Source organism: Folsomia candida, unplaced genomic scaffold (genome assembly GCF_002217175.1).
Source record: "Folsomia candida strain VU population unplaced genomic scaffold, ASM221717v1 Fcan01_Sc002, whole genome shotgun sequence".
Taxonomy (NCBI): Eukaryota; Metazoa; Arthropoda; class Collembola; order Entomobryomorpha; family Isotomidae; genus Folsomia; species Folsomia candida.
The window spans coordinates 711,099-728,807 of record NW_019091194.1 but is presented as its reverse complement, the minus strand read 5'-3'; the positions used below and the strand labels follow the sequence as shown (position 1 = coordinate 728,807).

General features: G+C 38.3%; 2 protein-coding genes and 1 long non-coding RNA gene across 4 annotated transcripts; 2 read left to right on the top strand and 1 right to left on the bottom strand.

Annotated features, from left to right (window-relative positions):
• Positions 1 to 1,277: 1,277 nt before the first annotated feature.
• Positions 1,278 to 4,218, top strand: LOC118434524. The gene is made up of 4 exons (XM_035848266.1): positions 1,278 to 1,586; positions 2,198 to 3,632; positions 3,765 to 3,898; positions 4,013 to 4,218. Exons 1-4 carry the CDS (start codon positions 1,371 to 1,373, stop codon positions 4,124 to 4,126), a joined length of 1,899 nt encoding a protein of 632 aa, XP_035704159.1. The 5' UTR covers positions 1,278 to 1,370; the 3' UTR covers positions 4,127 to 4,218.
• Positions 4,219 to 11,759: 7,541 nt separating this feature from the next.
• LOC110844482 lies at positions 11,760 to 15,811 on the top strand. Of its 2 annotated transcripts, none has more exons than XM_035848325.1 (8): positions 11,760 to 12,034; positions 12,154 to 12,193; positions 12,284 to 12,426; positions 12,494 to 13,425; positions 13,513 to 14,459; positions 14,533 to 14,698; positions 14,779 to 15,129; positions 15,211 to 15,811. In XM_035848325.1, exons 4-8 carry the CDS (start codon positions 12,559 to 12,561, stop codon positions 15,364 to 15,366), a joined length of 2,487 nt encoding a protein of 828 aa, XP_035704218.1. In that variant the 5' UTR covers positions 11,760 to 12,034; positions 12,154 to 12,193; positions 12,284 to 12,426; positions 12,494 to 12,558; the 3' UTR covers positions 15,367 to 15,811. The 2 variants fall into 2 exon arrangements, with proteins under 2 accessions (XP_035704218.1, XP_021946387.1); XM_022090695.2 differs by having other exon boundaries at positions 11,760 to 12,059.
• Positions 15,775 to 17,707, bottom strand: LOC110844483. Its single transcript, XR_002547438.2, has 2 exons — positions 16,369 to 17,707; positions 15,775 to 16,292 (listed from the first exon to the last, which is right to left on the bottom strand). It is a non-coding gene; the product is annotated as an uncharacterized LOC110844483 (long non-coding RNA).
• Between the last annotated feature and the right edge of the window lie 2 nt (positions 17,708 to 17,709).

The window sequence follows — 17,709 nt, the reverse complement described above, 5'->3', positions numbered from 1 at the left end:
CATGTCATAAGCATGAGAAATCCCGACCACAGTTTCTCAGTTTCACAGAAAAGTATTTGGAATTCACAAGTTTTACAAATGTTCTGATTCAGTTCCAAATCGTGGGGTAGGACTGGCTAGAGGGGATGGGTCGACATTTGGTTGTATTTAAATCCATTCAAAACAAATTGCCAAATTGATGGTTTTATCATATTTTCCACAATAATTCTAGCAATCCGTTAACATTTTCCATTCATAAATATTCTCCACTTATTTATAATATTATTTGTAAACAGTATGTATCCTTCAAGAATTAGAAAGGTGAAAATTTCCAGAAATGTAGGGTCTGGTTCTGGCATCAACGATCGGTTAAAAATATTGAGTTACTTACTTGCGCCTTAGAAAAACATTGTAATATTTTTCCTCCTCAATATTCCTGAGAATAGTGTGGTCTGGAAGTTCTTGAAATATTAATCCCAATTTACCAAGAAACTTCCCTTTAGAAAAACAATGGAATATTTTTCCTCCGATATTCCTCAGAATGCACGTTCTGGAAGGAAATATTAATCCCACCCAATTTAACAATAAACATATTTCGGTACCGGCCACGAAGAAACCCCTTCCCATCCTAACCTTTCCTCAGGCACACCGCGGCTACCCGACTCCCTGACCAAGCGACCCTTCACTTTGCAAATTTTACATTGAAACAGTTGCATGTATTTAGTAGTTTTTTAATAGATACGTAGAAATAATTATTCACATCATATCATAATGTCGATATTTTTTAAATCCACTATAGACAAGCTGCCAAATTGATGTCAAGTTTTATCATATTTTCCACAATAGTTCGAAGAATAAATCCGTTAGCATTTTATATTTATAGGATTTGTGAACAATATCCTTCAGGAATTAGAAAGGCGACAACTTCCAGAAATGTGCGGCTTGGTATCAACGACCGGTCAAAAAATATTGAGTTACTTGCGCCTTATGAAAGCATTAGAATATTTTTCCTCCAATATTTTTCAGAATAGTATGTGCTGGAAGGTCTGGAAATATTAATCCTACCCAATTTACCAAGAAACCTATTTCGGTACCTGCAAACTAACCCTTCCTCAGGTATCGCGCTACCCGACTCCGCGAACAAGTGACCCTTCACTTTGCATGGCCTGCTATGAATTTGACTGCTTACTTGCTTCCTACCACATTTAACTAATCCTTAACTGCTTCCAGTAAATAAATAGCCCAGCATTCGACAATCAGTCCTCATTCGCAATTTCGTCCTCGTCCAGTAAGCAAGCTTCAAAAGCAGTCCACATTCCAACCAAGACGTAAACCTGACAAGAAATCTGCCCCCCATTAAACTGAAGAAGTTAAAGAACAATTAAGTGTCCATGATGGAGATTGGTTACGACATTGTCCCGAGACGCAGCATTCAAGCCAAGAAGACAAACCAGTCAACCAGTTTCAACGACTACTATCGAGAGTCCCTGGCTCAAAGGATGGAGAAGACTTCGCCACAAATCCTGCAAGGCGAACAACCCCTCGTCGTTGCCGAGGAGGAGGAGACGACAAGCTGGCGACAAACTAATCCCCTCCTGATTGCGAATGTGAGTTATTAATCTGGGTTTCACTAATTAATTTGCAATTGATTTTATCCCACAAAAAATATTTCATGAGATTATTTATGCCGTATCATATTCCCTGCAGTTTCAACCATTAATAATAATAATTGCTGAAAATGAGTCAGATTTATTTGCGACAAGAGTTGGAATCCATCATTTAATACCAGTTTATTTATTTTGGCGTCAAAATCGTTCAATTTTGTATCTGGAATTTGCAAAATTGAATGATTTTCACGTCAAAAGGAAATAAACTGGTATTAAGAATTATGCGGTTCGGCTAATGTAAATTGGCGATGGATTCCAACTCTCGCAGCAGAAGTTCTGCTGCAGAACCAACAGTAATGGAATAATATGTAATGCAATGGTTCATCGCCTTAAAATGTAACTAAGAGGCGTATTGAGACTACTACTTATATACGCAATTAAATTATGACAATTAAGCTTTCTCTAATGTTTAATTTTACTCTAGTGCAATCATTTTACCAATATTTTTGCAAAATACTTGTGTTCCCAATATTTTTCGAATTTTATGAATAATTAGGTAATAATCCTGTAATTATGAAGTAACTAATATCCTCCAATTTATATCTCCCCAGGTCCTCGAAGTCATTTTCCCCCACCTGGACCACGCCTCCCTGAAAGCCTGCAGCCAAGTATCCTCCCTCTGGTCCGTCATGGCCACCCCCCTGCTCCGATCTCGCTCCCAGATCCACCTCGAAGGCCCCCTCCACGACGACCGGAGTGACGCCTTCCTCTCAACCCTCACCCCCACTGACACCCTGCCCATGGCCAGTCTGACCTACAACCTCCACCACACCTCGACCCCCTTCCTGTCCGAAAGAGCGTCCAATTTCTTCTCCACCTTCGGTCATTCCCTCACCTCCCTCACCCTGCAAGCCTTCGCCCACCAAGACCCGGCCAATTCCCTCGGAACGAACCACTTCTTCTCCGTCGTGGCGCAGCTTGTGGGTCGCGACTGTCCCTCCCTGACCCACCTGACCTTGACCCACCTCCAAAATCTCGACTACCTCGACCCTGAAATCGAATCCCGACTGACTTTCACCTCTCCTTCCATCCGCCACTTGACCATTTCCTTCGAAGGGAACTCCTGCCTCGTCCGACCCAGACGTGCCTTGAACTGCATGACAGTTTTGAAGTCCCTCCTCGCCATCGCCCCCAACGCGACCACCCTCGACACCGACTGCCTCTGTGGGGGTGAAACCTTCATGTACTTCCTCATGACGCTGAGAGACTCGCAGATTTCGTCCCAATTGACCAGCTTCTCCCTCAGTGGTGGACCACTCGATAAGGTGGCGATGAACATTTTGAACTCCATGACCTTCCCCAGACTCACCTCGCTCAAGATGAATACCATCATCACGGCCCAAGTGCAGACGGAATTTGTCCAGTTTCTTGAAAAGTTGCCAACGCTGCAAAAGTTTGTTATGTTTGGCGACAAACGGGGGAAATTTGGGCTGCAGGGAAGAATGGCGAGGTATGAAGAGGGATTCACGATGGATTTCTCCCTCATGCCCAAACTCAAGGTGCTTGAGTATCAGAATTATGAAGGCCTGCGACTTGGGGGTGAAGATTTTCTGCAAAGGTTGCCAAATTTGGAGGAGGTGGTGATTCGCGACTTCCAATCCTCATTGGGAGATATGATGCTGTGTCCACAGCGCAACGTGTGGGGGACCATATTCAGTCCGAACATTTACAAAAGGGGGAAGATCACGCCGAATTACGCCAACGTCCATGTCAAGAAGGTGGTTCTTGATGTCGTCTTCGTCCCCTCGTATGAAAATCTATCCTCGATGGAAAAACTACTAAAAATGTTTCCAAATGTGGAGGAGTTGGAGCTCACTATCAGTTTCGCGTATCAGAACGTGTACGTGGGTCAAGTTTTGGACATTTTGGCCAAGTCGAAGGTCAAGAAGCTCAAGATCAAGTTTCAACAGTGTGCTGAACTCAGATCTGAGAGGGTTGCGGCTTCATTTCAGGCAGCATTGCTGAATTATCTGCCTAAATTTTCTCGTAAGTTAACTTCTATTATTTACATATACATTTATATTAGTATTAAACTTTTTGAATTTAATTGAGAAATCTAAAAGAAAAATACTGGGAATAATTTTTAATGGAAACTTTATTTACTTTTCTGAATTACAGGACTCCAACGGGTCGACTTTGTCTTGGACGACATGCCCCCAATGTCCAGATTCACCTTGCCACTTTACATAGTCAAAGGGATGTTATCCACCAGGTCATTGAGCGTCCTTAACCTGACCGGATTTTGCATTGGGGTGAGTATTTGAGTATTTATTTCGATTTCTGAAATTATTTCTTATCAGCGAAAAAGTTTGTGACGAGTATAAATAAATCTAAATTTTTGTATATTTTTATCTGACTGATTTCAGGAGGACCTCGAAGAGACGGAAATGTGTCGCCAGCTCCTAGATAACAAATTGTCCCAGTGGAAAATTAGCGAGAGTTTGATGCCCTATTCAAATTTTAGTCATTTCGAGTATTAATTAGTTGGTTATTAGATTTTTGGCGACTACAATAGCAATCATGTTTGTTTGATGTAATTTTGGATGGATAATTTGAGTAGATTTTGGTAATCGAGGAGTTTCTTGTTTGTGATAAGTAGTTGGAATTTGTGAGAATTGCGTATTAATCGTTTCGTATTTGTTTTATTTGTTTTATTTGTTTTTATTTTTTGACTTACGCTATAATTGAATTATTAAACATGTTGGTTTCAAAGATGTCCAAACAGATAGTATGTTTTGACATCTTTGTATACATTTCGCGAAAATCGAATTATTTTCTTCGTACTTGTTTGTATTTTTTCGTACTTATTTTTATTTTTGACTTACGCTATAATTAAATTGTTAAACATTTTACATATTAATTTCATAGGTTAGGAATTTTGTACTTATTTTGTATATCTTGACATTGTAAATATTTAGTGACAATCTGTTATGATTTTGATTTAATTGATTTAAACCTTTATTCACGTGTTAATAGTTATCAGTTTACAAAACTGGTTTAAAAACTATGACACAAGTAGATAAAACTATATACTTAACCTAAAAAATATCTAATGGACTCATGAATAAACTTGTAAAAGTTTTCAAAGTATTAAACAACTTTTGCATGCACATTTCGAGACGGATTGCATACGCATAATTTCCATTACTTCAAGAAAGAAGTACGTAAATGTCACGCATTAACTACTCAAAAGCATAAAATTACGAAAATATAAAGTACATTTTACAAATACAAATCTTATTTAAATATATAAACACCATTACACCTGCATCTGCATACTGCATTCCCTTATATGCAAATAAATATGTATGACATTCCATTATAAATATTTCCATGAATTAACGCATCCCAAAATCATCAAAATAAAATTAATGGATATCATTCAATTAATATCATTTCTCGGGTCTGGGATTTTATTTAAAATTCTGATCTCTCCCTTCAAAACCTGTAAAAATCTGGAGTGTACATATATCTTTTTAATTGGAAACGACTTGATCTATAAATTTGCCGTCCAGAATTTTTAAATAAATTCCCAAGCCAATGAATAATTTTTAAAATGGGTTGATTTTGACGATTGGTCACCAAGTTCTACGCTAGCTTGCTAATTTTCCTATTTTTAAGTAGTATATTGTTCCCATTGTACACGGCGGTCGCCCATCGAATGACACATCTATTTATTAGAAAGTCACCCACAATTATGGGTTTATATAAGATGGGTAGATGATGAGGACATCGAATAACAGTGGGGACATTGTCCCTACGTCTGCGGCCACTGATCATGAGTCATTACAAGGGGGTCGGTGGACAAGAAAATAATAAATCTGCACGTAACCTGCCCCCAACGGTGCATTAAGTCGTGCTCGGCAAGTTGGTGAGGTCTCTCTACGCGATCACTAACAATTGCCCTTCATGTTCCCGTAATCGTATCGAGTTTTAACTACTTTTATCACCAGTCAATTGACGAACAACAATTTAACTTTGCCAAGTTGAACCATGTCGAAAATTGTCCGTATCGTCCGGCCGGAGGGGACGGGGTGATGCCAGGGTCACGAGATGAGGAGGAGGACGAGATTGATTGGCAACCGGAAGTGGGGGTGAAAAGTGAGGAAGATATACAGACTATTTTCGATTAGAATTACTAAATTTTGAGATGAAAGTAATAATTTGAGGCGAAATGAGAATTTGTAAATGATTTACGTCAAAAGTGAAAAGTTTTGAGTAATAAAATGTCTCAATTTGCATCTCATTCTCAGCTGAGAACAATTAAGAGCTGGCATAGTTGAATAATCTCTTTCTTCACAAGATAACCCCGACCAGACCTTTTTTCATCAATCTCAAGTTTTTGGAATTCACGAATCTCCAAATTTTACAAATATTCCGATTCAATTACATGTAGTATGGGTGACTAGAGGGCGATGGGTCAACATTTGGTTGTATTTAAATCCATTCAGTTGCCAAATTGATGTAGAGTTTTATCATATTTTTCCCAGTAATTCAAAGAATAAATGCTTAAATATTTCCTATTCATAAATATTTATGTGAACAATATTCTTCAAGAATTAGAAAGGCGAACATTTCCAGAAACGCGTGGTCTGGTATGAAAGACCAGTTAAAAATATTGAGTTACTTGTGCCTTAGAAAAACATTGGAATATTTTTCCTCCAATATTTTTCAGAATGCGCGTTCTGGAAGGAAATATTAATCCCACACAACTTACCAAGAAACTTATTTCGGTCCCTGCCACAAGGAAAACTAACCCTTCTTCAGGTACACGGCGGCTACCCGACTCCCCGACCAAGTGACCCTTGACTTTGCCTGGCCTGTTATGCATTTGACTGCTTACTTGCATCCCAAATTTAACTGTGATTGACTGTCTCCAGTAGATACCTAAAAAGTCCAGCATTCGAGAATCAGTCCTCCTTCGCAATTTTGTCCTCCTTCAATTTTAGCTACAAAAATAAATCCACACTCCAACCAAGGCGTAAACCTGCCAATTAATAAATCTGTCCCCCATTAACTGAAGAAGTAAAAGAACAATTGAATCTTGATAAGTGCTAGTTGATAAGAAGAGAACGTTTAAGTGTCCATTATGGATATCGGTAATGAATTTGCTTCGAGATGCAGCATTCATGCCGAGAAGACCAACCAGTCACCCAGTTTCAACGAAAACTATCGAGAATCCCCGTCCCAAAGGATGGAGAAGGTTTCGCCACAAATCCTGCAAGGCGAACAACCCATCGTCGTCGCCGAGGAGGAGACGAAACGCTGGCGACAAACAAACCCACTCCTGATTGCGAATGTGAGTAATTTAATTTAGGTTTCAGTAATTAATTTCCATGCATGTACTGTTGAGATTTTATCGCACAAAAAATATTTCATGAGATTATTTACGCCGTCTCATATTCCCTGATAATAATAATTGCTGAAAATGAGTCAGATTTCTTTGCGACATTTGACAGTACATATATTTTTAAAATTACCAAATTAGAATGGTTGTTCTGTATGCACTGCATACAGAACAGGCCAACCACGTGCGTGCTATGCACGTGGTATGTCCTTATTTAAGGTTACGATTCATGAATCCTACAAGTATGCCATGCAACGGCTAATTGTTTCTCTGGGTTGGTAATTAACTTGAACAATATTAGCTTACACTTGTTATATATTTACATATTTGTTTATGTTGGATTATAAAATTTGATAATTGAATTGAACTGGTTGCCTAAAAATACGAGATTTCGATGGAATTATTACATTCAGAAAGTTTCATGGCAGTTTTTTTTGGTTGTATGCGTAAGAAGCCGTTTATCATTTGTTAGTAGTTGAGTTAATTGTGAGTTTAGGGAGATTAGACCTCGTTGTAATGAGTACATGTGAGGCAGATTGAGACATCCAATGATGATTTGAATATAAAATCATCCAACACAATGGTTTATCGCTTTAAAATAAAAATAAGAGGCATATTGAGACAACTACTTATATACACAATTAAATTATAACAATTAAGCTTTCTCTAATGCTTCATTTTACTTCAATGCAACCATTTTATGAATATTTTTCTCGTGCTCAGAATATTTTGCGAGTTTTATGAATAATTATCCAATCTCGATAATTACATTATGACGTAACTAATATCCCCCAATCTATTTTCCCAGGTCGTGGAAAAAATTTTCCCCTACTTGGACCACGCCTCCCTAAAGTCCTGCCGAGCCGTGTCCTCCCTCTGGTCCGTCATGTCCACCCCGCTGGTCCGAGCCTGCTCCCAGATCCACCTCGGCGGCGACCTCTACGACAACCGGGGTGACGCCCTCTTTTCAACGTTCTACTCCTCCCCCACCACTCCCATCACTGACACCCTGCCCATGACCAGCCTCACCTACAACTTCCACCACACCCCACCCCTCTCCTCCTGCATCCTGTTCGACCGAGTGTCCCGTGTCTTCGCCACGTTCGGTCACTCCCTCACCTCCCTCACCCTGCAAGCCTTCGCCCTCCAAGACCCCGCCAATTCCCTCGACACGCACCACTTCTTCTCCGTCGTGCCGCACCTTGTAGGTCGCGACTGTCCCTCGTTAACCCATTTGGCCTTGACCCACCTCCAAAATCTCGATATTGAAGGCTCCCTCGACCCTAAAACCGAATCCTGGCTGAATTTCACGTCCCCTTCGGTCCGACACTTGACCATTGCCTACAAATCGAACCACCGCGTCCGACCGAGACGTGCCTTGTCAGTTTTGAAATGCCTTCTCGCCATCGCCCCCAACGCGACCAGCCTGGACACCAACTTCGGCTACTGTGGGGGTCAAAGCTTGTCCTACTTCCTCACGACGTTGAGAGATGCGCAGATTTCGGACCACCTGACCAGCTTCTCCCTGAGCGGTGGCCCCCTCGACAATGTTTCGATGAACGCTCTGAACTCCATGACCTTCCCCAGACTCACCTCGCTCAAGATGAATACCTTTATCTCGGCCCAAGTGCAGACTGAATTTATCCAGTTTTTGGAAAAGTTGAGCCCAACTTTGGAAAAGTTTGTCATGTTTGGCGACAAATCACCTGGGTGGGAGGAGAGAATGACGATGTATGAGGGAGGGTTTACGGTGGATTTTCCCCTCATGCCGAAACTCAAGGTGGTTGAGTACCAGGATTATGAAAGCTTGCGATTTGGGAGTGAAGATTTTCTGCAAAGATTGCCAAATTTGGGGGAGTTGGTGATTCGCGACGTTCAACTCTCCTTGGCAGACTTGATGCTTTCACAGCGCACCTTGTACGGGACCGTGTTCAGTACGAGGAGGGGGGAAATCACGGAGAAAAATCCAATTTATGCCAACGTCCATGTCAAGAAGGTCGTTCTTGATAAGGTCTTTTTCCCCTCGAGTGAAAATCTGGGGTCGATGGAGAAACTGTTGAAAATGTTTCCGAACGTGGAAGAGTTGGAGTTAGCTGTCAGTTTCGCTTACCAAGACGTGTACGTGGGTCAAGTTTTGGATATTTTGGCCAAAGCGAAGGTCAAGAAGCTTAAGATCAAGTTTTTGGATTGTGCTGAACTCAAATCTGTGAGGGTTGCGGCGCCATTTCGGGCAGCATTGGCGAATTATTTGGCCAAATTTCCTGGTAAGTTAATTTCTATTATTCTTAGTGAGGCAAATACCTAACAACGAAAAAAATTACTAAGTATGCATTTGACCCACCCTAAAAAAGTGACCATCTGCGATATCTCAGTAATTTCTCAACCGATTTTGATGAAATTTTGCACCGATTATTGTTACATAATATAGAAACGGGATCTGATCCGACTAAGCGATTACGTGATCTTGACCGGAATTATGGGCAAAAATGTAGCCTTAGAAACACATTTGTAATTATTGTTAGTTACTAGCAAACTTTATCAACAGTTTGATACCCACGAATTGTAGGGCAGTTTATCCCGAAAATTTTAAGTATAAATATATCAAAATCTGTTAAGAATTGGCTTAGTTAATCCAATTTGAAGTTCAGAAATTCCGTGCGTGCTACAAATCATTGTCATTGACAACGACGCAAGACTAATAAATTGAAAACAAATTAAATATTCAAAACTGTAAACAGCACAACTATTTAATCGTTGTTTCTGTAACACTTTTGGTAAACTGCGTGAAATTGTTGTTGGTGTTGCACCTTCAGATCAGGTCTTTTGGTATTTAGTAATCTAGCCGGACATGTTGACCAAAATGATGTAAATCGGTTAAGAAATAACGGATTTATTCAGTTTTAAATACCCAGCATTTAATAAAATTATTCCGGATCAAACTAATGAAAAGGAGTAGTGCAGTGCAGTAATCCCATGGACAATTAAAAGTTATAAATAAACAAGGTCCCTAAAAAGGGGAAATCTTAGTGAGGTAGTGCAATCATAATTAATAAATAAAATTAGATTGCAGAATTTTTGCATCACCGCTCTCGGTTCCATTTTTTTTAGGATACACTATAAATTTTGCTTCGCATACGAATGAATTCTTAATTTTATTGAAAAAATTGAGGTAGGAATGCATTTTTACTATATAGTGAACGATAAGTGGGTTAAATTACTTGCGATATACAAAATATAATGGCTGAACAATTGTGAACTATGTACGTACTTATTTGTTTAAAAAAGATACAAATCTATAATTTCAATTCAATATATTAATTTGGATATTCTATTCAGACAAAATCATCGGACGTTTTGAGGGGGCAAGTGTTATACTTAAACGATTAATGCTCCAAGTTAAAAATGGAACCAAGAGCGGTGAAGCAAAAATTCTGCAATCTAATTTTATTTATTAATTATAATTGCACTACCTCACTAAGATTTCCCCTTTTTAGGGACCTTGTTTATTTACAAATGTGTACATTTTGAAAAATCTGAAAAGATAAAAAATATTATTATAAGTATTGATAAATATTGATATATAAAATCGTGATATCGGAAATAATTTTTAATGCGAACTTTATTTATTTTTCTAAATTGCAGACCTCCAACGGGTCGACTTTAACTTGGGCGATATGCCCCCAGTGTCCAGATTTACCTTGCCATTTTACATTGTGAAAGGGATGTTATGCACCAAGGCGTTGAGGGTCCTTAACCTGACCGGATTTTGCATTGGGGTGAGCATTTATTTAGATTTCTGGAATTATTTCTTATCAGCAAAGAAGTTGGTAATGAGTAAAAATAAATCTTATATTTTTATCTGTCTGATTTCAGGAGAACCTCGAAGAGACGGAAATGTGTCGCCAACTCTTAGATGCCAAATTGGTTCAGTGGAAAATTAGCGAGAGTGTGAGTGTAACGCCGCCTTCAGACTTTAGCATTTGGAATATTTATTAGTTGCGTATTAGATTTTGATAGTGGATGAATTTGAGCAGATTTTGATAATCAATCAGTTTCTTATTTGAGCAGATTTTGATAATCAATCAGTTTCTTATTTGAGATAAGTAGTTGGAAAGTATGAGAATTGCGTATTAATCATTTCGCATTTGTTTTTATTTTTTTTACTCATTACGCTATAATTTAATTATTAAACATAAGTTAGAAATTTTGTATATATTTTGTATAGCTGTTTTGACATCTTTGTAAACATTTAAACATTTAGCAACAATCTCATATGTGTAAACTTGTAAGTTTTCAAAGTATTAAACAACTTTTACATTGTACATATCGAGGCGGATTGCATACACATAATTTCCATTACTTCAGTTGAACAAAGAAATATGTAAATGTCATACAGTAACTACTCAAAGGCATATAAAATTACAAAAATATAAAGTACATATATAAATACAAATCTGATCTATGTAAATATACAAACGCCCATACACACCTGCATACTACCAACTTTGCCAAGTTGAACCATGTCGAAAATTGTCCGTATCGTCCGGTCGGAGGGGACGGGGTGATGCCCGGGTCACGAGATGAGGAAGAGGACGAGATTGATTGGCAACCGGAAGTGGGGGTGAAAAGTGAGGAAGATATACAGACTATTTTCGATTAGAATTACTAAATTTTGAGATGAAAGTAATAATTTGAGGCGAAATGAGAATTTGTAAATGATTTACGTCAAAAGTGAAAAGTTTTGAGTAATAAAATGTCTCAATTTGCATCTCATTCTCAGCTGAGAACAATTAAGAGCTGGCATAGTTGAATAATCTCTTTCTTCACAAGATAACCCCGACCAGACCTTTTTTCATCAATCTCAAGTTTTTGAGATTGATGAAATTGATGAGATTGATTACGTCAAAAGTGAAAAGTTTAGATTCAGTAATAAAATGTCTTAATTTGCATCTCACTATTGAGACTTGAGGCAAATCATTTTTTTACCTGTCCGTTACTGACTGCTTGTTGATTTACAGATAGTCAGCAGTAACGAGTAAAAGTTGGTGAATATGAAATTTAAATCTGTAAATAAGAACTAAATAGTTAATTTTAATTAATTAATTTGACAGATTTCTATTTTTTAAATCCAGTTTTATCTTTATGTGTATGTTTTTACAGCTGACTGATAAATAAAGTGAAAAGTTACTACACTTATTTGGTAAGTTATAATTAAAAGTTATAAACCTTTCATTAGTTATTTATTAAAACTCTAATTATTCATTATTTAACAATATGTTGACACTTTCAGATATCCTAGCTTGTCTCTGTTAGAACATTAATTAAAACAATTCATGGCACCACTAAAACAAAGTGACTTTCGACCGGTCACACACCAAAGATGAAGGACGAAGGACGTCGGCGTTCCTTAAAGTTCAAAAACAAATAATTCTAGTAATTCAAAAATACTTTTAAAAAATCACTATAATTGGCGTTATTATATAAAATTGAAATTTCTTAGATGCCAGTGCAGTACATTGATGGACCCACAAAGATAAAGTTATTGTGATAGCAGATCAGTAAATAATGGATGATACGGGCGGTCAGCCATCGCCTCAGCCGCACCCACTCCCCGCCCCTGCTGCTGCTGGAGTTGGACTAGAACGTGAGCCTGACCAAGTAGAGTACTGCATTTGCCGCAAATTAGATTTAATCGAAGACCAAGAGAGAAAGTATAATAAATCGAACAGAAGAGATAAACATTCTCCGGAGTCTGCCCCCTTTGACCAGCTCATCTACATGGGCATGTTAAATTTCAACCACCGCCTGAAGAAAGCACAACGGGCCGATGCAATCCGCGCAGCTTATTTTAAAGGAACACGGCCTAAAATCAAAACTGAAATAACCGAGGAGGATGTGGGACTCGAAATTTTGCAGAAATTTGGAGAATTGGACGACGAATCGCCTAAATTCGATCCTCTCTTTATCTCATTCGAGGACACCATGCAAGAAGAACTGGTCACCTTTGAAGCAGCTGAGAGGGAAGCGTTAATCTCGGGAAACTATTCTCTTTCCGGTTTCGAGACTGTAGAGCAAGTAAGAAAGGAGATGGACCAATGGGTTATCGAGAACAAAGTAAATGTCGAAATGTACACTAATTTCGACCCGAGAAGTAACCAGAGTAAAGCAGAATGGTTCGACTTGCCACGCCCGATGGAAAAGTGGGGTCAGTCTTATTTAGAATCGAAAGTGACGTCTCTCATAGGTTTGAATCTTCAAACGAAACCCGTTACCACAGTCGAGGAGAAAGAAGACAACAATGTCCAAAGTACAGACTCTACTCCAGCTTTCGAACCTGATTTAGTACCTCCCGAGCGTGACCTCCTTGCCGAATCTCTACTTGTTCTAGATAACCCGAACTGTGACCCCCAACGAAAAGAGAAATTAATAAGTGTATAATAAAAATCAAAGTTCCTATACTTCATTTCATTTAATTTAAAGTTAATACCGTTTAATGAAATTAATTACTTATATCTTCAGGTAAATCTGGCCGTGTTCGATCCAAAATATTGGAATTTTCCAAAGAACGTATCCAACTGGAACGAAGTCCCCAATGGAGAAGAATACTTTACCCCTCTAAAACTTTGCTACACACTGAACAAACTTATCCACCGGTGCCCCATGGGGATAAGTTCAAACGCACTGAATGACTTATTTTTTCGTAAGAACGGCTACCACGTGAGATTCAATATTGGGCAACGTATAACCTCGGACGACTTCGACATTGACGACTACACTGAACATTACATACAATTCTTCGTCAGTCTGACAGATATTTTTCACGTGGCCCGGCCAGTCGGTGGGGTCGGAAAGACACTCCTCTTCCCAGCCGCGTACAAAGGCTTAATTGCAAGTCGTCGCATTTTCGATGCCAAACTTACCCACTTTATCCTCATGACGGTTATCTTGAATGATACGGGTTTCGTCAATGTGGAAGAATTACCCTCCTTGATTTGGTCCTATTTTGGCGTCCACATCAACCCATTCGCGCTGGGGTACTCGTCCACCTTCAGCTTTGTCAAGGATTACCTATCCTCCCTCAGCAGTTACGTAACCTTTGCGGAATATTTCCATAAACAAGACAACGACCCCGTCACATATGAGCCCAAAACATTCCTCATTCTCACATACTTTCCCAACGCGACCCAAAACTTTGAAGCTTATCGGACCCAAACTGAGGACCCCGGGATGGCGGAACTGGAAAAATCACGAATCAAAAATTTAACTCTGGTGGAGAAACATCAGGCCCAAATGATAGGGTTGAAACCAATCATGAGGATGGTAGAGGAAATTGAATTCTCCTCGGATTTTATCGACCATCATGGCCTGCACTATTGTCGGTGCTCCTATGCTATCAGCCCTTCCAGCTTTTACGTAGTTTTGCACAAAGACTTTGAAAATTTGCGATATGTAACAAGAAAGTTGGAGTAAGTAAGATAATTAAACAAATACTTATATTTAGTTTTTTGTACAGTTTAATTGTTTTTAATTATTCTTCAGAAATCCGGCAGCCTACAGTAGTGAGTTGCCTTTCAACTTTTTGGAAGAAATTACCATCGGATCTCTAGTCTTGGCAAAGGTCAAGCCAGAAGAGAATGTATGGTGCCGAGTGGTCGTAATTTCTCTCCCATGTGTAAATGAAAATAATCCTGAGAGCGGCATAGGGGTAATAATTTTTGGCTCAAAAACTTGTGTAAAAATTTAAAATGTTCACTATTCGAAACAAATGCATTAATTTTTATTTAGGTCAAAGTTCGCCAACTCGATTACGGAGGTCTATTTTGGGTAAAACTTGGCCAAATTTCCCCACTCCCGAGAGAGCTTGGCGAACCCATACGAGCCCTCGCGGTTCATTGCAATCTCCAATTTCACGATAAGATTCTAATCAAAAAGGAAAGTACTGCTAGTTGGACGGACAAGGAGAGGGAAATGTTTATTGAGATGATTTGCGGCCAAAATATGAAGGTCCGATTAGGCGTGCCAACTATTCACAAAATTATGACACCCGTGGGAAAACAAATGACCGATGTGACAGATCCTTATGGAATTCCTTGTGCAACTTATCCTGCTCGAGGAAACTTACATCTCCCATTTCCGGTATGTCAACATTTTAGTTTTACCTTCCAGCTTAAATGAATAATTAAGTAATTTGTACAATTGTCCTGTTTCTGATTTTAGGATGTGCGACTTTTGCCTGTGACAAAGGCAGTGGTGCTAAAAACTAAACAACCAACTGATGACTGGCTGAATTCGACAAAGGAGTTTAAAACTTCCAAGGTCGTCATTTCAGATTTAGCTGTAGAATTTGAAACGTGGTATAAAAGCACGAAATAAGTTATTCGTGTTTGCAAGTTATTTCAAATAACTTGCAAATCATGAGATAAATGTGGATACAGTTAAACATTGAGCGTCCACCCAATCAATAATTAGGAAAGATTTGATACGATTTTTAATATTTGACGCATTTTATAACTATGTACTACAGTTTCGACATAACATTTCAAAGAAACTGTTTGCTATAATAGAGATGGACCCAGGAAAACCTATATACAATCCTGAGAAAAATTTGATTTTTATTGTACAAATTGTCGTATAATTACGTACTTACTTCGGTGTTTGAGGATATTTTACTTGATATGTACTTTTATTTTGAAAATCTATGGATTTTATTTTACCATAAACCTTACCTACATATGTATTTACATTAATTCAATAAGCAATTGGAGCGTTAAAATTATGATATAAAATTTGATCTTATCTTTTATGTACCCTTAAAAAATTAATACATGAATTTTGATTATTTTATCTTAATCATGTGTAAAATGCGCAATTTAATTGAGATTTTTTTTTATATTTCATTTCACACGTATATCATTTATTTTTTACACGAACCTAACATGAAGGATCTATGACACAAATTTACGTCTTTTTAATACAATCTACAATTAATTTATAGAAAATCTGGGTAATAAAATTAGTGGTAAGGTTTTCTGTTCTGTTCTGTATGAATTCTGTTCAATGTTCTTACTCTAAATTCAGACTTCTGAATTTGCAAGACTTGAACTTATGTGCAACTACAAGGATACGCTTGGCCACACGAAGGGCAAGTGGGTGGAGGGTAGCTGCCGTCATTCTCCCCTCGCGTAGGCGTCGGCCACACTGACATCTTGGACCGGATGGTGGTGATGACCCCACCGAGACGGCAGCCAAAATTATTTCTGGTGGAATCCATTGTTCTCGATTGTTTGAAAGTTGAAGAGCTGAAAAAAGTGAAAGTGAAAAATATTATGAAACTGTACGTTTTGTTGAATGGCTAAGAATATTTTGAAATTTTACTTCTCAAAAATATAGAAACTTGGAATTGGCGATCCAAATGAAATTTGATGCTTCGGAGTTGATCTCGGAATGATTTTCAGTGAAAGAAACGATGGCTTTTTATATCGACCAGATCCAATCCAATTTTGAGTCTCATATTTTTTCATGAAAATATTTCAGATAAGCCACGCACAGTACTAATCAAGGACTGAATTGAACATGCATGAATTGAACAATGCGGGTCGAACGTGCATGCTAATTTTAGTTCTGGTTGAGATGGTCAGTAACATTTGGCCATGTGCATGCATACTCATGTGCCCACGTGTAGGTACTTTCCTACAAATGGAAAATTTCATGAGGCATTATGAACCGAGAAAGTAAAGCAATAACAGAGTTCATAAACATAGGATAACAAAGGCCCGAATGAAACATAACCAAGTGGATTTTGTGGCTGAATTAGTCATACTTTTTATCATGGGTTGTATGTAGTGTGAGTTGTAAAAGAGTGAACATTATGCACGATTGATAAGGGAGCTAATAAAGTTATCATCACATACATATGTTAATATTAGCCGTGGGACAGGAAAGCACGACAAAGCTGATCTCATGCACACTCATGATCACGGATTATGTATCAATCAATTATAAATATGTTGTATTTAAACGGAAAAAATTCATGACTTTAAACATTTTTTTCTAAAACGTATTGGTTTTAATTGGGCAAAATGTAAATGAAGCGGTTACGATTTAGTAACGACAATGCAAATTCGATTCTTTCATAATCAAACGATTCACGGAAATGGAGAGGCGTAGATTTATAAATCATGCACTTCCAATGTGGGGATTTGTGTGAATGAACTCGTTGGATGGAAATGTTGCCGTAGGTGACCGTGGAAGCAGGGGATGAATGAGTGGTGGATGAGTGTTGGAGATGAGAATCAGTCGTGATGATGAGCACAAGTTATCACAATCAAAATAGTCACATTTACTTCAGTTAAAAATATATTGATGTACAAATTGGGGCGAAATTGAGACTTGTGGACTTGAGTGACAAAGTGACGTGGTCAAGGTACGTACAAAAAGAGAATGACAGCGAGGAGGGAGAAATGACCTCCTTTTATAGGAGACTGCTCAAGGTAATGAATATTACAAAAAGGACAAAAGTAAAAATAAACTTGAGCAGAGTGAATGATTTGGACTGGAAAAGAGAGTTGAACTGCTGATAGATAGGCAAATTAAACTGAGCGCATTGGCTGGCAAAGTTGAGAAAATGGTCAACTACAGTCAAAATCTGAATTACATACACAATGAATGATAAATAAGAATATGGTCATAATCATAAAATTACATAAAGCAAATGAA